The 23,907-nt window shown below is 45.7% G+C and overlaps 2 protein-coding genes and 1 pseudogene across 5 annotated transcripts; 2 read left to right on the plus strand and 1 right to left on the minus strand.

Annotated features, from left to right (window-relative positions):
• Window positions 1-3,148: 3,148 nt before the first annotated feature.
• On the minus strand, window positions 3,149-9,486 carry LOC120712760 (wall-associated receptor kinase 5-like). Of its 4 annotated transcripts, none has more exons than XM_039998627.1 (4): window positions 9,337-9,486; window positions 5,091-5,462; window positions 4,853-5,002; window positions 3,149-4,737 (listed from the first exon to the last, which is right to left on the minus strand). In XM_039998627.1, the coding sequence occupies exons 1-4, from the start codon at window positions 9,458-9,460 to the stop codon at window positions 3,572-3,574; spliced, it is 1,812 nt and encodes a 603-aa protein (XP_039854561.1). In that variant the 5' UTR covers window positions 9,461-9,486; the 3' UTR covers window positions 3,149-3,571. The 4 variants fall into 4 exon arrangements, with proteins under 4 accessions (XP_039854561.1, XP_039854560.1, XP_039854558.1 ...); XM_039998626.1 differs by having other exon boundaries at window positions 5,091-5,794; window positions 9,337-9,462; XM_039998624.1 differs by lacking the exon at window positions 9,337-9,486 and adding an exon at window positions 6,074-6,209 and having other exon boundaries at window positions 5,091-5,889.
• Window positions 9,487-9,928: 442 nt separating this feature from the next.
• Window positions 9,929-14,629, plus strand: LOC120712761 (annotated as a pseudogene).
• A 1,606-nt stretch (window positions 14,630-16,235) lies between these two features.
• Window positions 16,236-18,474, plus strand: LOC120713516 (putative wall-associated receptor kinase-like 16). The gene is made up of 3 exons (XM_039999459.1): window positions 16,236-16,673; window positions 16,731-17,175; window positions 17,267-18,474. The coding sequence occupies exons 1-3, from the start codon at window positions 16,236-16,238 to the stop codon at window positions 18,472-18,474; spliced, it is 2,091 nt and encodes a 696-aa protein (XP_039855393.1).
• Window positions 18,475-23,907: the final 5,433 nt, after the last annotated feature.

Consider the following 23,907-nt stretch of genomic DNA (forward strand, 5'->3'; position numbering starts at 1 on the left):
GCGCCAGTTGGGACGACGGAGTATTGGAGCGCGCGGAAGGCGGTGGCGACTATAAATCTTGTGCTGGAGGTGTACTTGTCCAAGGCCGTAAGGCGGCGAGAGACAGGGTCGGCGCCGACGGGTGTGGTCGAGGAGAGGGCGTCGACTGGGCAGCTGACATGGAGGGACGAGCGTGAGGAGAACGAGTAGCCTAAATTGTAAATTCCATTCGAACCATTCCACTAGCTATTAGCTATTTCAGCCCGGTTACCACCAATCAGATCGGCCCAAACAAAAAACGAACCACAAGGACTGGTTTTCTAGCTATTTCAGCCCTGTTACCACCAATCAGATCGGCCCAAACAAAAAACGAACCACAAAGACTGGTTTTGACCCAAACCACTCAGCAGCTCAAGGCAGGATTCCTATGTATCTTTCGGAAATCCACATCTTCCGCTTTGAGATTCGTACGCATATTTAAACGAACGTGCTGGATGCAAGCGTTGCTGGTAGACAAAGGTGACATGTCAACGCTAAGTGCGGGGACCAACAAGCGCTAGCATGAGTTTCAAAAAAAAAAAAAAACAAGCGCTAGCATGCATGCTGGGAAGACGTGGGTCGAGGGAAGTCAGGTGTCGTATAGGTCGCTGAGTTACGTGAGATTGTTTCTCAGATTTTGAACTAAGATTTCTCACTGATGGTTACATTAAATTTTAATTCTATCTGAACCATCTTCTTTCCTGGATTTTTTCTATCATTTTGAGATCCCATATGACTATACTCTTGTTTTAGTTTTGTATTTTAAATTTCAACATTCTAGATGTATTAACTCAATATTTTAGACATATTGGCTCAACATTTTTGGTATACCGTTTCAACATTACTACACAAAATGTTGAAGTAGTTTATTCAAAATGTTGAACTTGACATTAAAAAAAGTTGAATCAAGTATTTTCAAATGTTAAAATAGTATACACTAGCTCAATAATTACTCATATTTTCTAAAATTAAAAATCACCAGCTTTACGTGTAACGGGAGCCAAGAAAACACACAAAGGAACATGGCAGTCAGGTTCTGCACTTCTGCGTACTTCATGTTCGGCTCCTCATGCGCTCTGCACCATTGGCCCACCACCACTTTTCTACCTCTGTCCTAATGCAACTGGACGGCGGGCGGAGGAAAAAAAGGTCCGAAGACTACTGATTGTGATTATAACCCAGTTTGGGCCGGCTAATGAACGTAATGGGCTGTTAATAGATCAAAGATATATATACTTTTATTTTGCAGAAGATATAGATAGGAGCCCCCAACTCAAGGCACGACTAAGCAGCTAGGAATCCTTGCCCTCAATCCACACCGTGTCCTCCTCTGTTCACATCCTGCTGTTAGGCTCACCGTCACTCGACTCATCATCTTCATCGTCCGAGTCGCTTCTCGCGGGGATGATGAACACGTCGGACTCGTCTGGCGACCGGAAGCTCACCCTCCTGGACACGCTCCGCAGCGACGCCCTGCTGACGGCGGACACGCTCTCGTGCACGGCCGGCGGCGAGTAGGCGCTCCCGGGGCGGTCGTCGTCGGAGAAGTCGCCGTCGTCCAGATCCACCGGGCACACCTTCGGGGAGCTGCGCCGCGCCGGCGTCCCCGGTTCCGTCCCCCAGCTCGGCGGCGGGTACAGGATCTCCTCCAGGGTCAGGTGCCTCGCCGCCGCTCCCGCGGCCGCGAGGCTCTGGCTCCCGCCGTGGCCTTGGCTCTGCAGGCAGCTCGGCACCACCCTGTCCAAGATCACTTTGAGATGGCAGGAGGAGCAGCACGGTAAACACATTTTTTTGTCACCTTCCTCCCCAGGAGGTGATCTTGGATGGTGAAAGAAAATGAACACCTCGTTCTGAGTTACCAACATGTATATAAGGGTATGGCCAAGAGAGCATGCATGTGGAAATGGATCAGCCTTGGAAACTATGATGGCCGTCTGTATAAACTAGGTTAGTAAAAAAAGGGAGAAATCTTGGACATGCCGCGGTGATTATAGCAAGGGTCAAAGAGGGACAAACATGTTGCATAGTTAGAATCTACTAGCTAGGCTTGTGTTCTTCACTCCTTTGTAATGGAAAGTTACTTGCTGCTACTGTTGTTGTTGTCATTGCAGCCAACTGTGAAGGATACTAATAACAGTCCAGATTATGATTGGAGTTTTGTGAAATGATCCTATCAGCAGATATGATGACACAAGATTGTAACTACGGAACTTTTGATGCTATCTGATTCTGCACAGATAGGGATATGCCCACTGCCATCAAGGAACATTATTAGGAGGAAAATTAAAAGAAACGTGCCTTCATTGACCAAACGTTCTTCTTGTTAACACCGCCGTTATACATCTGACAAACATTCTTGCTGTTTACACATCACTTGCCTGGGCATGATATTCTTGGAGCGTGTCAGCGTGAAACGCCATGATAACTTGCTAGAAGTTCCGTACTGATGTATGTATTCAACTAATACTAGTAGGTAAAGAAATAACCATAACACTGATTTTATTGATACCCTCAGTCCTTTTAACTACACCAAATGGCCAGAGAGCACATCTGAAATAATGGAACTGTTTGGTTCTTCCAAAACAAGAAATTAGCCGAAACACAAACTCAGAATCCAATGGCAATGGTGATTGGTGAACTGATGGGATCAGGGTCAGTATCTTACAATGAGAGATTGGGAGACATTCAGTTACAGAAATCCAACGATCCCTGTCCATAGATCACAGATTCGCAGCAACTTGGAATTTCTGTCAACGGACTAGAGCAACATTTTCTAACTAAGGAGGGACCTATGGCGGTATCTGATCCTGTACAAATTTGGAATACCCAATTCCATCAGGGTAGTTAGGAGGAACGTCTGAAATAACATTCATTGCTGTTTGTTTAATTATTTGAACCATCTTTTGTAATAGTTTCTTCACTAGAGTGGCAAAAATTGTTGTTATTCACACATCTCTTGCCACGGCAGCATAGCGCTAGCAGGAGATTGGAACTGTGAAAAACCAGGGCAAAACCCTCCGGAAGTTCAGTAACAACAAAGAATTCAGAGAGATGCAGTGGATAGAGATTAGAGAGAGACACATCATGCCACGAAAATTTAGTTGAATCGAATATACTGACACGCAGGATCTTCCATACATCATGCTTGCTTTAGTCTGTGCCAAAAGGAATGTGATATATAGTTATACATAAGGAGATATTGCCTGCACCTGTTGCCATCCTCAATATTACAAAAAAAAAAAAAAACTACATGCGCCTGTCTAGTACTCCCTGACGACTTCACAAAAGAATAAAGAAATGTTGTAAGGCCGGCAGTACTATTTTGCTTAAGGTAGTGACTGAAATTGCACAAACGTTTTTTTTTGCGGGTACAAAACAAAATCATAATGGCATTCAGCCTATGTCACAAGTTACAAAAAAGATTTGCTGCAAATGGATCAAAAGAGACCCACACTGATGCGGTGTGGACAGTTGCAGATGCTTCACAAGAAGCTTCAAACAGTCGAAACAAAAAGGGGAAAGAAAATCTTTGAGTTGAAGGGTAAGCAGATGATCAACGAGGAAAGCTCATTGATGACCAAAATTCATCTTCCATACTATAGCGCCTGCTCAAGTTGCAGGCACTGGCATTGGCGTTGCTCTCTTCAACTGATGGAGGGCTCGGCCGAACTGCCAAACTTTGAATCGCTTCTAGTCTCGTCTCAACTTGCCTCATCGTGGGCCTGTCATCTCCCTTTGGGTTTAAGCACATCACTGCAATTGCTGCCACTTCATTGGCTTCTCCTTCTTTCGCCTCCTCGGTGACCTGAGGGTCCAGCATATCACAGAGCCTGTCCCCGTTCACCAGCAAGACAAATTGTGAAACCAAATTGAAGCCTTCAGGTGATATGTAAGATGATGGTCTCCTCCTTGTCAGCAGCTCCACAAGTATGACACCGAAGCTGTACACATCACTTTTCTCGGTGAGCCGGCTTGTTTGGTAATACTCTGGATCCAAATATCCGAAAGTCCCTTGTATGGTCGTTGTGACAGCAGTTTGATCAATGGGCATCCCTCGAGAAGCTCCAAAGTCCGATATCTTTGCTATCAACCGATCATCAAGAAGTATGTTGGTAGTCTTTATATCTCTATGGATTATCGAAACTGAAGCAGCAGAATGCAAATAAGCAAGAGATCTTGCAATTTCGAGGGCTATCCTCATTCGCTCCTTCCATGACAGTGATTGTGGAGCACATACATGTAGATGTTCATGAAGTGTCCCATTCGAAATGAACTCATAGATTAGCAATGGAACTTCTGTCTCGAGACAACATCCAAAGAGCTTCACTACGTTCCTGTGGTTTACTTGAGAAAGTATGGCGACCTCATTGATAAAATCATCAATTTCTCTCTTAATCGCATGCCTTGACCTTTTAATAGCAACAATTCGTTGGTCAGACAAAATACCTTTGTACACAGTGCCATGGCCCCCACCACCAAGTTTTCGAGATTCATCAAAACTGTTTGTGGCCTTTTCAAGCTCTTCTAAGCTGAAAATCATTCTTTCAGCAATATCCTTGTCTACCAGTTGCCGCAGTAAAAGCCCTCTGTTTTGCTTGAAGAAATATTCCTTCCTTCTTTTAGCCTTTTGAGCCCTGATCTTTCTCCTTATGACAACAGCAGAAAGAACAAATAGCAGAATTACTAAACCGCTGCCAACTCCGTTCGCAATGATCAATCCTGGAAAATATATTAAAAAGAAATTCTGAATTATTTTGTTTTATAAATCTATTGCAACACAAGAAGATTAGAATCTAAACAGCAGACCTAGTGAATACAACTTTGTCCTTGTTACCTGAAATTTTCAATTTGATTGGGACACACCCATCTTTTACTGTGGGGTTGCCTTCAGTTCCAGATTTGCAGATACAATCATATGATCCAACTGTATTTATGCAGCGTCCAAAGCATGGGGGAGGATCTGCCTGTGTGCACTCATCGATATCTGTTACAAGTTACACAACAAAACACAGTAATTAGCGCAGAGCAATCATACGGTGATGTCAGTTCCAGGTGGCGCAGAGCAATCATACCTTGGCATCCATTATGCATGTAAGGGTTGCCTTGATATCCTGGTTGACACTGGCATGCATATCCTCCACGAGGGTCGTCATGGCAGTCACTGTTGCCACTCTGGCACCCAAAGTCACCTGACTTCAGAGCTTCTGCACATGATGAGTTACCAAGCATCCAGTTAACTACAGTCTGGGTTGGCACTTCTGGAGCAGATCCTAGTGTGGCAGCATACTTCTGCAACGGTATGGCATATCCTGTCCTCATCCAATATTCCTCTTTTTCCACAAGAAATGTGGCATTGACCGACACCCTTGGGCCGCCAGACAGAGTTGAGTTTGCCTCATCGAGGGGAAGAAGCTTGATCACGTAGCTGTTACTGTCTTCTGCAACCGTCGTATAACAGCAGCCAACACCAGAGCAAGTGCCATCAGTGGCCATATTTGGATAATCAGGATGGCAGGTGGAATTGCAGGTGCTAGCATTGCCTCCTGCTTTGGGGAGACTAACCGAAAACTTGAAACCACACCCCAAGGCAGCAAACACATTTTCAGCTGCTGATACACGATAGAACCTGTCATCTAATAAGTTGAGCGACCAAGTCTGCTCTCCTAACAATCGGTTGACATGAGTGTCAAGGTACAGAACCCTCTTAGGCAACTTTATTTTGATGACTCGATATCCAGCGCTGTTCATGTACAGGACGGGAGGGTCTTGTTCCATGCTGCATACAAGCTTGAATCCCTCATTACGGTAGCATTGCTCATCGCCGATGCCGAATGGGTAAGGTATAGTTATGTTGTGGCATATGGAGGTGCACTATGCAGCACGGATACGGATACGCGTATCGGTATCGGAAGGATACGGATACGTGGATACATCAAATTTCTGCAAAAGTTAAAGGCACAAAAGTGTATCGAAGTATCGGATACGGATACGCGGATATGTATCGGATACGTGATACGGGGTCATGTTGAAGTATCGGGGTTATATAGGAGGTGCAACCGGGCATTGCCATGTCTTGTGGAGATACTAGTGTGTCTTGTGAAGATACCGGTGTCGGTATTGTTGCTAGAAAGTGCAGAGCTGCTATGGCAAGTGTGTGCATTGTTGCCTAAGGTACAAGGAAAAAGAGGCAGTAGCAGAAAAAGGCTTGGTGGCTGTGAGGCATCAGTTCATGCTACATATATAAGGGATGAGTCCTCATAGAGCCCTTGTGGACCTGGTCATAAGCTAAAGAGCTAGAAAATCCCGGCTAGCTTTACAGCTACAGACTTCATTAGGTGATATTTTGAGTAAGGCACTGATAATGTTGATATTATATTGACAACAGTTATTATATATCAGTTGTCCAACTAAAACAGAGGAGGTTCAAAGACAAGAAACAACATGTTGCAATGGTAAGGTAATCGTCTGAAGCCTCAAAAGAAAAACTGGAACAAGTACAGACTTGATATGGCAATTGGCGAGTGTGTCCATTGTTGCACAGGGTACAAGAAAAAGACACAGTAGTCGATATGGATTGGTGACTTTGGGGTACCAGTTCATGCTACATATATTGATATATAAGCCCCCACACTTACGTTGAAGACCTAGTAATTGCAACCCTAAGTCTTTGCTGACCTGGTCTATGTAAACAAACCTAAGATTTTGAAAATTATTGGCTAGGTTACACTGTTGGTGATGTCATTAGGTGACAGATTGAGTGAGACTGATAATGTTTGTGTTGCCTTCAGGGATTTTGTTATCATTCAATAAACCTTAAAAGCCACGGAAGTAGGTAGAAACAAATAACAAATAACAAAAGCTAAGACTATTTATCAATCTATATGTACACATCAATCAGTAGCTCTCTGAGAAAGTAAGAGCATGTCCACTTAAAGTTTTGACTCTGTTTGATTGCATGGAGTTAGGTTAGATTTGAAGCATCAATCAAATATATACTTGAATATCATATCATCGTACCATAAGGGACGTCGTTGACAAGAACAGACAAACCGAATATGAAATGTGAACAGAAAAAAGAACTACCTCCATTGGTTCATATTAGTATGTGATGCGAAAGGGCATGTACCCTAGTGGTTACAAGAACCTCAGTAGCACCTCAGATTCTAGGTTCGACTCCCCGTGAGACCGAATATTTTAAGATTTAACAGCGTTGTGCTTTCAGTGGTAGGCGATGTTCTCATCGACAACGAGGCATCTGTCGTGACTTCGTCAATCTCGAGGATTTGCCGGCTTAGTCTCCGAAGATGCTCATAGGGGTAGGGTTTATGTACTTGTGTACACATGGGTGAGTGTGCGTGTGTTGTAAATTTCTGAGTTGTATTGTATAATCTCAAAAAAGAAAAAATAGGTGATGCACCCTGAGTTTTTGCATCACTTGGCCTTAAGAAAGTTCAAAAGGTCTAACTGTAAACGTTTAAGCAAAAAAAGAAAACAAACTGACCAGAGCGACACATAAAAAAAAGGAATAAAGTTTGGTCCCTCAAGTCAACTTTTCCGTTTGTCTAATTTTTAACCCCAAACTCGGATACCATCTACAGCTGGCACACAACTATCAGTTCCATCTAATTTCAACCCCGAGCCTAATAAAAGGTGGTTTTACATGCCGGCCACAACAAAACTAGATGAGGACAGAAGAGGAAACTATAAAGAAATGCTAGAATGCACAATTGGTAGGTTAGAATAGAAATGGAAAAATTTGCTCCGCGACACTACCTAAATGTAGCTTTTTGCCACAAGCACTAAAAAAGTTTAGCTTTGCTAAAAGATATTGTAAATTTATGGTAGTTTACTGTTGGACACTGCACCCAGTGGAGGAGAAGGGGGCTGGCAGGGAGCATGGCCCCCCTTAATGATTCGTATAAATAAAATCTATTTTACTTATCACTGATTATTTGAGCTAATCGCTAATTAAATTGGTCTTATTTTTCTAGTAATTAGAATTTCTCATCATTTAGATCGAGCTCAGTTTATTTTTAATGTCTTGTTCTAATATCCTATTTACTACACACATAAGTTATTATTCCTACAGATAAGCCAATCTCTCCATTCCTTCCATTCCAATTTATAGATCATTCAGCTTTTCTAGAATATAGTTTTGTGTATGTACTAGACATAGTGTGCATCTAGGTACGTACGTAGCAAAAACTATATATTTAGAAGCTAAAATAGCCTATAGTTCTGAATAGAGGGAACCAACAATATGCTAAAATGGCAAAAATACCCAATTCATTTCTGTTTCGACTATTTGTTGATATCGGTGAAATATGGTTATTAGTACTATTAAAATATAGACGAGTATTATAGCATATACTTCAACTGTAAAAGATTATTCTGTCTATTTGGAACTATGTCATATTTTCCATAAGCGTGTATGGGAGCACTCTCTCGAGTCCGTATCTTAATTGCTATTCAGTTTAGAAAAATACTTCATGCTCATCTTTTCGCAGGTGCTGATGCCGTAACTTTATATATTATTAGTTTGGCTTAACTTGGCTCGGCCCCCCTAAATTTAATTTCTGGCTCCTCTCAATATTATTCGATTTTAATAAACGACTGAAATTGAATAACTTACCCTCATTTGGTACAACAGAGCTATGTTGTGCTGCAATTTTTCAATTTTCAACGACTACTGAAAAATTGAGTAACCGTGAATTAACACTCTGTTCTGCTGGCTGTGGCTGGTGGCTGGTTCTGATTTGCTGTGAGAGAAAAGTACTCCTAGCTGGCTGGTAGTTGGTGGATAGTGTTGATTTGGTGTGAGAGAAAAGTACTACAGAACAAAGTGGTGGCAACACCTAGGCCCGGCAGCGTAGCATTTTTCTACCGTCCCAATAAAAATGGGAGAGGTTGAGATGAGTCAGGTGCATATAAGGGTAGGATAGTCAATTGTCTCAATTAACATGGCTCTCTACTATAATCGAATATATGTTCTATAGCAAATTACTATAGTTTTATATTTTTCTTCTAACAAAGATAATTTTTAATGATCTATAGTAAAAAGTCACACTTGAGAGCAAAATTTACGTATAGAAATGCAATTCTCGAGGGACACCAGCCGGGCCATGGCAACAAAATTATTCACAAGTTCATCGCTTGCAGATATCCCCGGAATTTAGGGAACAGACCATTGAACCGCTCAAACATAAGTTACCAATAACCTAGGTACAAGAAGTGCTCACAAATTTCACTTCTAAGTTCCGGCAAATCAGCAACAACTACTCCAATTTTTTTGGGTCCGTGAAGGCATGAACTACTCACAAATCGAAACGGATGTCCACACTCCACAGGGCACAGGCATGCCCGTTCTGGGACGGATGAGCGAGCGACCACCCCGGAGCTCCGCCGCCGCCGGCCGGCGACGAGGCAGCGCCGCGCCGCACATGCGAGCTGTGCTGGAGATGGGGTCGAGGAGAGGGTTTGGATAGCCGTCCGATCAAATTGAGGGTCTGGATGCACTAGTCAACAACACGGGTTGGGCCGATGTCAACAACGGGTTGGGCCGTCCAGGACCAATGCAATCAGAAGCGGCCGGGGCGCCGCCTTCTCTCCACCGCGCCCGACGCCGGATTCGCCGCACCGGCAGCGCGCTTGGCCTGGCAGCGTCCCGGGAAGGCGCATGGGCGCTCCTTGTAGGAGCAGCCATCGTTGTGCTGTGATCCGTCAAGGAGGTGCAGGGAAACGAGCCTAGCTAGCTTTCGCACCTACCTTCTGGGTTGTACAAGACGCTGTTGCACATACATTGAGCGGGTCGCAAGCTGCTCGACGGAATGTCTACGAAGTGGCGTCCCCATGGGCCATGGAAGGTATGACCGATTCTGCAACCTCGGTGCACCATGCGGGCTGCAATTTCGCAAGGGAGCATTGGAGCACTAGCCACCAAGATGCCGTCTTGTTTAAATGGTCTGCCTGGTACTACGGCGACAGAGCTGATTCAGGAATGCATACGGGTGGCTTTCTTGGATGCAGAGGATGAGATGGTGTCGGATTGTAAGTATGAGGACATTGTGCTGTTGAGTCTCTGGCGATTTGCGCACAGGTTGAAGAGTTGTGTTGTTCGTGTTGCCAGGGATTTGAAGAGGACGAATTGGTTTGTTAGGGTGCAGATATTCAGCTTTGTTGGAGATGGCTTGGAGTGCTTTGTGAAAAGCTATCGTCGACATTGAGGACAGGCCTTGTGAACCTATACAGACCTGGTGATTTGTGAGCTATTGGATTCAATGTGCTACAATGGGAAATTCAGTTTTGTTTTAGAACAATATGAAATTCAGCTGCAAATACCTCCCATTATCAGGACGCAGTTTTTACACTTTGCAGTAAAGTTTGGGATAGTCGTCTGCTTTGGAAAACAAAGTTTGGGATAGTTGGCCTGTGGTCTTCTGAAGTTACTGTATTATCTTTCTTCAAGTTGCATATCTAGCGAAGTCCGCAAGGAAACATTCAAATGTGGGAAGGCACTTTAATTTCGTTGTTTAATGATCCGGCCTGTGATATTTTAAAGTGGTCTGATCCTATCATCCTATATTTACCTCTTCAATGGCCGCACTGGTACAGGAATGCTTCTGTTTTCTACCAAATGATCTTATTCATTCGAAAAGGAAGATATCGATAGAGACTATCATGCTGCTGTTCAAGATCATGATTATCATTGGAAGCTTTCTGGTGAGAAGATAGCCATACCGATGCTGTATGAACAACCACTTTATCGTCTATAGCAGCATCAGCGTCATTGGTTAGATCATTCGAGCAGGAAGTTCTTCCATTTCAGCATATGTTTAGAGTGCTAATTATTAGCAGCATCAGGCTTTGGATCTTCCAGGCGCTCCCTAGATGAGTAGATGATCAGACAAAAGTGATAGCTAGTAGTATTCAAGGAATTATGGGTTATGCAGATCTTTTGTACTATACAGGTCACTGTCGAAACAAACACTTTCAGTTTTGGAATTCTTCTCGTGGAATTCTTTTTACAACGGTGTCATTCATCTTCTATTTCCGGTGATATGACTCTGTCTTCCACATTTGGCCCCAGTTGTGATGGACTGAAGAATATAACATCTAGACAAGGAAGACCAACACCAGTGCGAACTAACTGAAGGACAAAGGCGAACTACACTACAGCAACTCAGCAATACTGATGAAGAGATCTAAAAAAAATACTGATGAAGATGGCACTTGAAAGCTTCAAGAAGATTCATTCCATGATATACATGATCGGAAAAACTTATACCGACAGTGAGTTTTCAGAATTGCTTATTTATTTCTAAATTTAAGCACAATACCAGTTATCTTCAAGTGGATCTACAACAACAAAATCACTATAATAACTAAATATTCTCATAAGTTACTAGATGTTGTTGCATAGGCTGCACTGGCCCTTTTTCTGAACGCAATATGGCTATGCTGATAGTAAATTAAGCATTTCAAGCTGATTGAGATGTTTGTGTCATCATCTGTGATGTATGTTAAACACGGTCTTGCCTGCTATAACATCCCCCCACCCCCCAGTTTCTACCTGCCTCTGCACTATATTGAACGAGTCTAGCTCATTTGGTAGAGTAGGTCATTTTGTCTGATGCCACCCAGGTTCGGACCCAGCCCCGATTCCTTTCTTTAGTATGCTGGAAGCTCCATAGCCCCATAAAAGATGCTAGCCACTGATCGATGGCATTGCACACTTGCCATTTCCAATGAACAAACTTACCTACTACTCTTTCCATTTCATAGCATATTAAAATATAACAAAGTATTTCAAAGTATATGTTGACCTCAATTTCTCTTATGAGTTATGAGCTATGATATATAATCAATTGCTATGAAACTGAATTTTATTGAGAGATATGTAAAACAGATCTGCAGATGCATCTTCTATACATTAAATATGTGCATAATTTGATTCATTTATGGCTAAGTCTATAACTTTGACTTCTCAAATCCTAATACATCCCATGTTTTGAAATGTAGGGAGTATTAGACTACTATATATACACAGTAGCTCGTAACAGATTAGCACACTAGCCCTTACACACTCCTCTTGGCATTGCACAGTTGCTAACTAGCTTACCATTTCCAGAACAGCTTCATAGATGCCATGCGTAACCTCATCTTACCGATGCTGCTCATGCAGCTCGCGGCGGCTGCTACCACACCATTGGCGGCAAATATCACCTTGGATGGCTGTGAGAGAAAGTGCGGCGAAGTGAACGTTCCCTACCCGTTTGGCACCAGCTACGGCTGCCACCGGCGAGTCTTCAAGGTCACCTGCGACCACGCGTCCAGCCCTCCCAAACTCTTCCTTGGTGGCGATGGCACGGGCTTGGAGGTGCTGGAGATCTCCATCCAAAACAGAACGGTGCGCGTCCGCGCAACGGTCTGGTCCTTCGCTGTCGGCAACATGAGCGACGGAGTGTTCAAAATGTCGTCCCTGCAAACCTTGAGCCCTACGTGCTCTCTGCCAATCGGAACAGCCTTGTCATCCTTGGCTGTGGGTTCCAGGCCACCACACGGATGACGATGCCATCACAACAAGGAGCCGCCGTGTTCCCTTTGTGCATGTCGTACTGTACCGTGCAAGATCAGCAGAATAAGGTCCAGCCTGCTGGCCAGTGCGCTGGTGTTGGCTGCTGCGAGGCGGCCATCCCGACAGGTCTAACGTCCTTCAATATCCTGTTCTTGTGGCTGGACAAGAACGCCACGGCCTGGCCGCCATGGATGGCGCCCAATGTGAGTGTGCTCGTGGTGGAGCTGGAGTGGTGGCGCGACACGAACACCTCTGCATTCAAGGTATGGCTTCTCTCCTTGGGGCATGTCACCGGGCAGGTGATCCCAGTCATGCTGGACTGGATAGTTGGCCAGTCGTCGTGCATGGCAGCCCAGACGCGCCCTGAGTTTGGTTGTGTCAGCAAAAACAGCGAGTGCATCAACTCCACAAGCAGCGCCTGTGGCTACGTCTGCTGGTGCAACGACGGCTATGATGGCAACCCTTACATGCTGGATGGGTGCCAGGGCTCTCTTCGAAAGCATGTTACAGCTGGTAAGTTGGATAATTGGATGCAATTACCTTCCTGGTCCATTACACAATTACAAATTCAAGATTTTAAATTGAGGACCATATGTTTCTGCAGGAGTATTTCTTGCAATTGGAATTGGCATTGGTTTGTTCCTTCTGCTTCTGGGTCTTGTTGCCATCTTTGCTAACAGGAGACTTAGTGTTCATAAAGCAAAGAAAATTAGAGAACATTTCTTCAAGCAAAACCGTGGGTTGTTGCTCAGACAACTAGTTGATAAAGATATTGCTGAAAAGATGATTTTCAGTTTGGAAGAGCTTGAGAGGGCAATAAATTTGATGAAGCCCGAGTCCTGGGTGATGGAGGGCATGGCACTGTCTATAAAGGCATGTTGTCAAATCAGCGTGTTGTTGCCATTAAGAAGTCAAGAATAGTAGTCCAAAAGGAGATTGATGAATTCATAAATGAAATCGCCATCCTGTCTCAAATCAACCACAGAAACATAGTGAAGTTGTTTGGATGTTGTCTTGAAACAGAAGTTCCATTGCTGGTCTATGAATTTATTTCAAACGGAACACTTTATGCACATCTTCATGTTGATGACCCTCAAAAACCACTGCTATGGAAAAATCGACTGCGGATTGCCTTTGAAGTTGCTAGTTCTCTGGCCTATTTTCATTCAGTTGCTACCACTTCTGTGGTACACAGGGACATCAAGACAACTAACATATTACTTGATGATTGATTGAAAGCAAAAATTTCAGACTTTGGTGCCTCCAGAGGCATCTCTGTAGACCAATCAGTAGTGACAACTGGTATAACAGGACACATGGATATTTGGATCCTGAATATTTCTATACAGGACATCTTACGGAGAAAAGTGATGTCTACAGCTATGGCGTCATCCTTGTGGAACTACTAACAGGAAAGAAGCCAAGTGTGTATATGTCACCTGAAGGTATCAGTCTAGTGGCACACTTCATCATGCTTCTAAATCAAGATAAGCTCAGTGAGATACTGGATGAGCAGGTCGCCGTAGGAGAACATGAGGCCAAACAAGTGGCTGCAATAGCAGCAAAGTGCTTAAGGTTGAAAGGACAGAACAGGCCGACGATGCAGAATGTGGAGATGAGACTTCAACGACTTCAAGGTTCAGATATTGATATTTCTGGAGTGGAGGAACACCTCAAATACCTAGGAGGCAATGGTGAAGCCAGTTACAACTATCACAGTAGGCAATATAGCATGGAGGAGGAGATCCTTCTGTCAGTGAGCCTGGAGCGATGATATTGGCAGGACGTCCAGATCCAATGTCAAATTTATCTATTGTATCTTTGTTTTATGGTTCTTCAGTTTTTTGCTTGTGCGGTACCTGACCTACATAGTACATACTTAACTCACTTATGCCATCCTGAAAGACAACTTTCGTCCAAATATGAACAAACATGGTTTTCCCAATGGGGCACCCTTATGTCTGGTATTCATCCTAGGAAACTACAAAATCGTTGTTTAATACACTGAAGGAGGAGCAAAAGACCACTATGCCTTAAGTTTTGCAGCTCCTAACTTTTTTCCTCTATGCTTGTAGCCTTGTACAATGATGCAATGTTCTACTGCCCATCTGTGCTATTTCTTAGGAATATCCATGGGAACAAGAATATTATTATTGTTATTTATAATACTGCTTGATGTAGTAATTATAAGAACAAATCTTGATACTAAAAAAATACAAAAATATACCTCTGTGGACATTTCAATAGACAGAAATAAATTTTCTCCGTTGCATTACAAAATTTTAGAAAGTCAGAAAAACTAAATTTCTCCATTTCGAGGTGCAAAATTATATTTGCACAATGAAGTGATAAAAATACCAATTTTCACCAAATCGTGGTGCAAAAAAAATCTAATTTACATCCATCGAAAGGGTGAAATGTAATCCATCCACAGATCTTAAAAAGTTTGTAACTCTTTCATATGATCACAGATGAATTTGATATTTATATAAAAATTATAGCATTCATACGATCAACAACTTTTAATATAAAACTATTTTGTTGCTCAAAATTTGGACATGTAAGTTCTAAAAGGACGTGCTAGCTTCAGGGTCACTTGCAGACATATATTTCATTATAACAATCAATTCATAACCGTCAGAAATAGCAATACTACAAACGTCTGATCTAAAAAAAACGTCTGAATTCTGAGGTAAGAGTTTCCGAGCCATTTGTCCTGAGCGTCTGAATAGTTGGGGAACAGAGATACTATGTCTACAACTACAACACCCACATCAGTAATGGTTGAGCGACATATTCAAGCACCACCCAATGTCAGGGTTTGGAAACTGGAACTGAATTCCAAAAATCTTATGTCACCGAATGCATACCTAGTCTAAGTGGAAGTTGCACATACGAAAATAAAGAACGTCCATGAGATAATAAATTAAGAATAGCATCATCAGCACTGTAAAGTCGTCTGTTCTCTGACGGAGCTACGGTCTCAACTGCTTACCTCTCGATGCAAAAAGAATTACCAACTGCTGGACTTTGGACAGGCCTCTCTTGAGTGATGAAGGTGCAGGAGGCGCCATAGCTGCTGTTTCCTGAATCCTGATCGCCTTGTGAAAGGCTCTGGATCGGAGCGGCTACCGGACTACTGGGCAAAGGCGGATGATGAGGCACCGGAGATGCCTGCTCGACTTGAAATGGCGACGGAGCTGCTGGCTCATTGGTTGAAGGTGGCGAGAAGGCACCGGAGTTGCTTCCTGGCCTCTTTCTCAAACACCTTCCAGTGTCAGAGGCTAGGGGTACCTACTACCTAGTAATCTGTTATTCAAATGGAAGTTGCCCGTAAGAAAAGATTGTTCATGTCTACGCAGGCACGTATTTGACCCCTGCAGTAGTTCATCAGAACTGTAAGTCTTGTAATTTAGTATGTTTCTTCTCACGGAAATTACGGTCTCACCTGCTAACTTCTCGACGCAAAAAATTACCAACTGCTAGTGAGACTTTGAATAGGCCAAAGTTTCTCCTGAGTCGCCGGACACGGCGTCAATCTACCACACCTGCTTAATCCACCTCGTGCTCGCGCCATAACTTAAGCACTTAGATGGTATTGCAGGCTTGCAAATTCAAACGTCAGTCGTCTACTAGGCGTGAGATGCCAACGCGTAGCCTCCCCGTGCCGGTGCTGCTGCTTCTGCAGCTCGCGACGGCCGCCACCACGTCGTCGGCTGCGGCGGGCGTCGCCTTGGCCGGCTGCGAGAGCAAGTGCGGCGGCGTGGACGTGCCGTACCCGTTCGGCTCCAGCGACGGCTGCCACCGAGCGGGCTTCAAGGTCACCTGCGACCGCGCGCACCAGCCGCCGAGGCTCTTCCTCGGGGGCGGCGGCCCGGAGGTGTTGGAGGTGTCCCTCCGGAACAGCACGGTGCGCGTCCGCGGCGCGGTCTGGTCCTTCGCCGCCGGCACCACGAGGACCGCCAAGGTAGACGTGCTCCCGGCCAGCCTCCGCCGCCAGTACGCGCTCTCCGCCGCGCGGAACAGCCTCGTCCTCGTCGGCTGCGGCTTCCAGGCCGCCGCGCGGCGAGGGGACGCCGCCGCCGCCGCGTTCGGCTCGTCGTGCGCGCCATCCTGCCCGGGCGCCAAGAAGCGGAAGCTCCAGCACGGGCCGTGCGACGGGGTCGGCTGCTGCGAGGCGCCCATCCCGGCTGGCCTCGCCGCGTCCTTCGACGTCCGGTTTTCCTGGCTGGAGCCGAACGCCACGGCTCGGCCGGCGTGGGTGGCCCCCGGCGCCAGCGTGCTCGTGGTGGAGCAGGAGTGGTGGCGCGACAGGGAGAACGTGGTGCCCGTCAAGCTGTCGCTTCTCAACTCCGGCAACGCGGCCGGCTTCGTGATCCCGGCCGTCCTGGACTGGGCGCTGAACGAGTCGTCGTGCGCGGCGGCGGCGAAGAGGTCCGACTATGGCTGCGTCAGCAAGAACAGCGGGTGCCTCAACTCTACGAGCAGCGCCTACGGCTATGTGTGCCGGTGCAACGACGGCTACAATGGCAACCCTTACGTGCCAGACGGTTGCCAAGGCTCTCGAATGCATATAGCAGCTGGTGAGTTTCGATCCAATCCCCTTCTTTGAGTCCTTTTTATTTCTTGATCACAATTTCAAGATTCTGAATTGAGGGTCAAGTGTTTCCCCAGGAGTATTTCTTGCCATGGGGATTGGCATTGGCATGTTCGTTTTGCTTCTGGTTCTTGCTGCCATCTTTGCAACAAAAAGGCTCAAGATTCGTAAAGCCATAAAAATGAGGGAGAAATTCTCCAAGCGAAACCGCAGGCTGTTGCTTCGGCAACTAGTAGATAAGGACATTGCCGAAATGATGATCTATAGCTTGGAAGAGCTTGAGAAAGCAACAGACAGGTTTGATGAGACTCGCATCCTGGGCGGTGGAGGGCACGGCACAGTCTACAAAGGCATACTGTCAAATCAGCGTGTTGTTGCCATTAAAGTGTCAAGGCTTGTAATTCAAAAGGAGATCGACGAGTTCATAAATGAAGTTGCCATCCTTTCCCAAATAAACCACAGAAATGTAGTGAAGCTTTTGGGTTGTTGCCTTGAGACAGAAGTTCCATTGTTGGTCTCTGAGTTCATTCCAAATGGGACACTTCATGCTCACCTTCATGTTGACAACCCTCAAAAACCACTGCCATGGAAAGATCGGCTTCGCATTGCCATTGAAGTTGCTAGTTCTCTGGCCTATCTTCACGCATCTGCTTCGACGTCAGTTGTGCACAGGGACATCAAAACATCCAACATACTACTTGATGATCGATTGACAGCGAAAGTGTCAGACTTTGGTGCATCGAGAGGCATCGAACTCGATCAATCAGGAGTGACAACTGGCATACAAGGAACATTCGGCTATATGGATCCCGAGTACTACTACACAAGGCGATTGACTGACAAAAGTGATGTCTACAGCTACGGTGTCATGCTTGTTGAACTTCTAACAAGAAAGATGCCAGTTATGTACATTTCGCCTGAAGGTGTCGGTCTTGTGGCTCACTTTGTCACGTCACTGAATCAGGGTAAGCTCAATGAGATACTAGATGAGCAGGTCATAGAAGAAGGAGAAGAGGAGGGCAAACAATTGGCAGAAATAGCAGCAATGTGCTTGACGATGAAGGGAGAAGACAGGCCGACTATGCGGAACGTGGAGATGAGACTTCAACGACTGCAGGCTTCAGAGATTAACATTTCAGTGATCGAAGAGGATCAGGTGAATGAACTGAACGCCCTAACACTTCAAGGAGGAAATACCAATGCCAGGGACGACGACTATTGCAGTTGCAGTAGACCGTACAGCATCGAGGAAGAGATCTTATTTTCTGCGAGCTTGGAGCGCTGATCGTCATGCTACATTCCCATCCAACAACAGCAAAGTCATCTCTAGTATATACTGCTTTTATACTCGGTTGCGTATATGCAGTAGTACTTGATGAATGTTTCAAATTGACGTTTCCAAGAATTCTTGAATGAAACTCTCAGCTACAATTCATGGTTTCTTGTTGTTTCGTAGGCATATGTTGATATAATTGTACTTCGCAAGACTTCTTTGTAGCGGCGTCTCTTTTTTGAGTTAATTGGATCCATGCCATTACAATTTCTCGAGTTCAGTGATCTACCATTACAATTCGTCATATTGGAACCGTGCCACTGCAATTTTACAACTCTTTAAAACCTGCCACTACATACCCCTTCGTTGTGTTTCTTAAAATTTTTGGACCAAAATACCCTTGCCCTTCTTCTTCCTCTCATCCACTCTCCTTGCTCTCTCCATGGCAGATCCCCTCTGCCACGGCCTTCGAGCTTCTCGACGACATGATCCGCCGCGTCGGCGCGGCGCCCGGCAGCGCCGGCAGCACTCGCAACCTCGACGCCTGCGCGCTCGTCTGCCGCCGCTGGCGCCGCCTCGAGCGCGCCTCCCGCCGCACCGCGCGCCTCGCGGCGTCTGGGGAGCGCCGACGAGGTGCTCCGCCTCGTCGCGCGGTGGACGAGCGCCTCACCGTCCCCAGTCGCGTCGCCCGCACCAGGCACACACGGTTAGTCCCCCCACTAGAGGAGATCTTCCTCCGCCTCGACGACGCGGCCGACCTCGCCCGCGCATGTGCCGTGCGCGTCCTTCAGCCGCGTCGTCTCCGCGCGCCCGTTCCTCCATCGCGGCAGATCTCTCTGCGCCCTGCCAGTGCTAGGGTTGCTCGACATCCATGACACCCAATGGTGGCGACAACGACGGCGGGGTCGGAGGGGAGGCGTTCGGGCTCGAGGAGCACGACGCGGAGGCCGCGGGGAGCTTGGGGAGGAGGTCCCGGGTTGTGAAGGCGAGGACGGGGCGCGCGTCGGCGACCTGCTTGGCGATCTCGGCGGGCGTGTTGAGCGGGTTGGCGGTGTTGAGCACGGCACCGAGGGACATGGTGGCGAGCGCGGCGATGGCGAAGTGGACGGAGTTGGGGGACATGGCGGCGAGCGTGGCGACGGGGAAGTGCACGAAGTTGGGGAAGAGAGAGCAAGGAGGGAGGGGATGAGAAGAAAGAGGAGGGCAGGGGTATTTTGGTCCAAAAATTTTAAGAAACACATCGAAGGGGTACGTAGTGGCAGGTTTTGAAGAGTTGTAAAATTGCAGTGGCACGGTTCCAATATAATGAATTGTAATGGCAGATCAGTGAACTCGAGAAATTGTAATGGCAGATCAGTGAACTCGAAAAATTGTAATGGCAAGAATCCAATTAACCCCTCTTTTTTTGGCGCAAGCCAAAGATTTTTTTTTTGCTTAGGCACATGGGTGGCGGCCTAGTCTTATGATTGACAGTCATTAGCGTGTCAAGTTTCTTATCAATTTTTTGTAGGTTGTGTACCTTTGGGGCAGATACCGGGCTTTTCTCAAGATAATGTATCACCTCGATGTATCTTTCATGAAATCAATAAAGTTTTCTTTTTCAAAAAAGTATGTTGATATAATTGGCTATCCCCTTCAGCAGCTAGCTCAGTTAACTAAAATAGTAATATAAAATGTGTTAATCCTTAGGCACCGATACAAAATTCCGGCGACAGTGCTGGTGATTTGTGAAGACTGGAGGTGAAGGTTCATGATTTCGACGAAACTTCGACGAGAATAATTTTGTGTTTATTGGCGGGAACCAAGCGTACCGGCCAAACTTTTTCAGCCGAACTCGGCTCGCGGCCCCCTACCTGCGCCAAACTAGTCTAATTAGTCTTTTGTGCTAGCCGGCCCACCCCATCAAACTAAAAATCCGAGGGAGTTGGGCCGTAAATTTTTTTTGGGCCGTTGGCCCACTGCTTCTCCTATAATTAGAATAAAATTGTTCTGTTGGAACAAATTGTTTAAAAAAATTCTATTGAAACAAAACTTAAAATTTGTTCAGCTAGATCCGATCTTAGCCTTAAAATGAAAAATGTTCCACTAGAACAAATTATTCTGTTAGAAAAATAAACAACAAATCATTGGAACTACCAGAAGAAAAAGAAAAAAAATAGAAAAGTGGGCCTTAAACCCACTAGTGGGCCGGCAAAACCCACCTAGAAGCGGCCCAAGAGTGAATGGGCCACCCGTGTGGGCACTGTGCGATAGATCCGCACGCACCTGCGTGTGCGACCGCGGATCTTATATATCTTCCGGAAGTTTTTTTTTCTTATCCATCTTTCAGTATTTGAAATTCGTGCAACCAATCTTAGCCATCCATCCCTTTCTCAACCCTAACCCTACTGCACATGCTCCTTCCTACTTCTGTGCGCGTCGCAGCCGCTGTCGTCACCCCGCCGCCGCCGCCCACCACGCGCACGCCCTGAGCCACCGCCGCGCCTGCCGCCACCGCCTCGCACCCCTGCACCGCCGCCGCCACCCCCGCAATCACCCTGCGCCGCCGCGCACTCTTGTGCCCGCCGGAGCCCGTAGCTGCCGCTGGCGCTAGAGAATAAGGTGAGAAAAAAATATTGAGGTTCAACATTTTCAAATATTAGGTCAACATTTTTTAAAATGCTAATTTAATATTTTTAAAATATTCATTCAACATTTTCGGAATGTGATTCAATATTTTTTAGTAAATGGATCATCAATTGGGCTTTAATGGACTTTATATAGAGTTGCTTAATCACTTTCACAAGATGATGTATAGGAGTATCTCAAAATAAAAAAGATGATGTATAGGAGCCCCCACGTGCGACCCTATTTGCGCCCAATTCATCCCGATGCCTTGGCCGGCGGCGGCTGGCTTGTCTCTCCTCATGGCATGGCGGAGGATGAGGAGGCGGAGGTGAGGCCGTGAGGCAATAGGCCTTCCAGGCCGACGCCGCTGGCCGCTCCATCACGACAGAATTGGAGGCCCTCGTGAAGAAGCACGACCAGAGGTACACACGGAACAAGACCGCCGAAATTCAGAAAGCAAATTCTTAACCCTGTCATCAATTCATCTTGAAGACAAACAAGCTTGCAACAGTGTTGCTTTTTCATGCATCTGACTTCCAACATAAAACGCTTCCAATCGCATTCTGAAAGACGGACAAGATGTCGTTGTCAGAGCTTCTGAAGATGCAACAAATATTCAGACAGACAACAAACCAAGCGAATGGCGGCGCCCTCTTTGAACCACCGCTTCGTCGCTTCCCATTGCCGGGGTCGCCGCCACCCATATGCTAGTTTTCGGGCCGTAGGGCCGTCCAACCTAAATTCAACTGATAGCTAAGTCAGAAAACTTTGTAAATGATTGATGGCAGACTAGTTCTTCAAGCACGATCTTGAAGTCAAAAAACCTGACTAAAATTTTTGATTTTTCTCCAGATGTGTGCGCACCAAATCCATTTAGTAGCACTATTTTAGTGGGAGTTGGGCACGCATATCCATGCATAAACGGAAAGATCTCTTCAATTTTATACTTGCAGAGTTCTCAGCTGGTTACCTCTCTAGGCAAACAGAAAACTGCTGGTCAACTTTGAATTGCAAAGCGGTCGTGCGGCGGCTAAAGATTCTCCAGGCTTCGGCGCGCCACGGTAGTTTCCCAGGCCTTGTGTCCGTGCCATAAGATGGCGTTGCACACAAACATCTCTCTTTGATCAATATCCTTGTAAAGAGAAAAATTTTCGGTTTTGTTTTTTTTTGAATGTTTCACTAGAGAGTACAGTAGATGACTAGTCCACTAAATTACTTTTCTTTCATGAATTGCTTGTCCATTCTCGCTCTATGGCTGCAGAACTTGCAGCTCCTGGAGGGCTATGGAGACCGCCATCCCTTCAAGGCCGAGTGAGCCACCGGAGAATCTTGATCTGAAAATGCTACTCCCTCCATTCTAAATTGTAGGTTATTTAGTGAAATGTGGATACAATAACTTTTGATATACACCTAGATAAACACATGTCTATGTCAATATAGAGGACATGTTTCTGTACTTCATTTTGTGGTGTTGATCTGATGATCCAGATTGAAGTTTATATAGTTTGCACGGAGAGGTTGATTTGCACTCGATATGTTCTCTATAACAAGGGAACATATCTAGTGCAAACCAAGGACTTCGTGCAAACCCGTGCAAATCTACTAAACAAAGTTTCAAAAAATTCTGAAAAAAAATCATGAATGTGCTTCTAAGATTACATCATCTATATATAAAATTTCATGGTCAAATTCGTCTTACTCTAGAAGTTACAAAAAAGACAAATTTGAGATGCATTTGAACCATTATTGTTGTCAGAAAATTTGTATTTTTTGTAACTTCTAGAGTAAGACGAATTTGACCATGAAATTTTATATATAGATGAGGTAAGCTGAGAAGCACATTCATGATTTTTTTCAGAATTTTTTGAAACTTTGTTTAGTAGGTTTGCACGGGTTTGCACGAGGTCCTTGGTTTGCACTAGATACGTTACCCTATAACAAAACACATTCTGTACTTCTTTTTTTTAAAAAAAGGAAAATGACAAGAGCTCTGACTTTCAATGCACTCTTGGTTAGAAAAGGAGTTTAAACAGAAACAACAGGCTAAGATAGCCCTGGACTTACTCCAAATAAACTATCAATGAAGCAAGACATCATTGCTGATTCTACAAACACTACTAGAAAACGAGCCTTCAGAACAGGTTGAAGAGGTGCTTAGGCACCGGTTTTACAACCGGTACCCCCAAGCCGAGACCATTGGCCTTAGTCTAGAACACCGGGTTTTTCACCGGTGCCTTAGGCATTCATTGGTACCGGTTGGAAAGACCAACCGGTACCAAAGCATTTTTGGCCAACAATAAAAAATAAGCCCGTTCCCTCCCATCCCCTCTCGTTCCCCTCGCATCGCTCACCAGTAATGCCAAATCATTCGAAGAATCAACAAAAGTATATGAATCGATTGATGCAAAATCCATAGATCCCCAAATCATTCAAAGAATCAATCACAAGAGAGATATAAGTCAGCACATGCATCTCTATTTCAGAAAACTAAGAAAAAAAAGAAAAAATCACCACGGCCGGCTCCGACGGATGGCTCCCGTGCTCCTCGGCGGCGGCCCACGCGCTCCACGGCTCCCGTGGCGGCCGTCGGCGGCCCGCGCGCTCCACCAGCGGCCCGCGCGCTCCACCAGCGGCGGCAAGCGGGCAGCTGCCCGCGCGCCCGGCAATCCCCGCGCTTCACGGCGGCCGGTGCCCCTTGCAGCCACAAATCAATTAGTGTTGCACGAGAGAGAGAGGAGAGCAAGCGAGTAAGAAAACCGGGACTGAAGCTGCCGGCAAACTCACGGACTGGCACTGCTAGCTGGCCGCGCTGCTCCTCGCCCCCCCCCCCCCCCCCCG

This window comes from Panicum virgatum, chromosome 6K (assembly GCF_016808335.1).
Source record: "Panicum virgatum strain AP13 chromosome 6K, P.virgatum_v5, whole genome shotgun sequence".
In the NCBI taxonomy this organism is placed as follows: Eukaryota; Viridiplantae; Streptophyta; class Magnoliopsida; order Poales; family Poaceae; genus Panicum; species Panicum virgatum.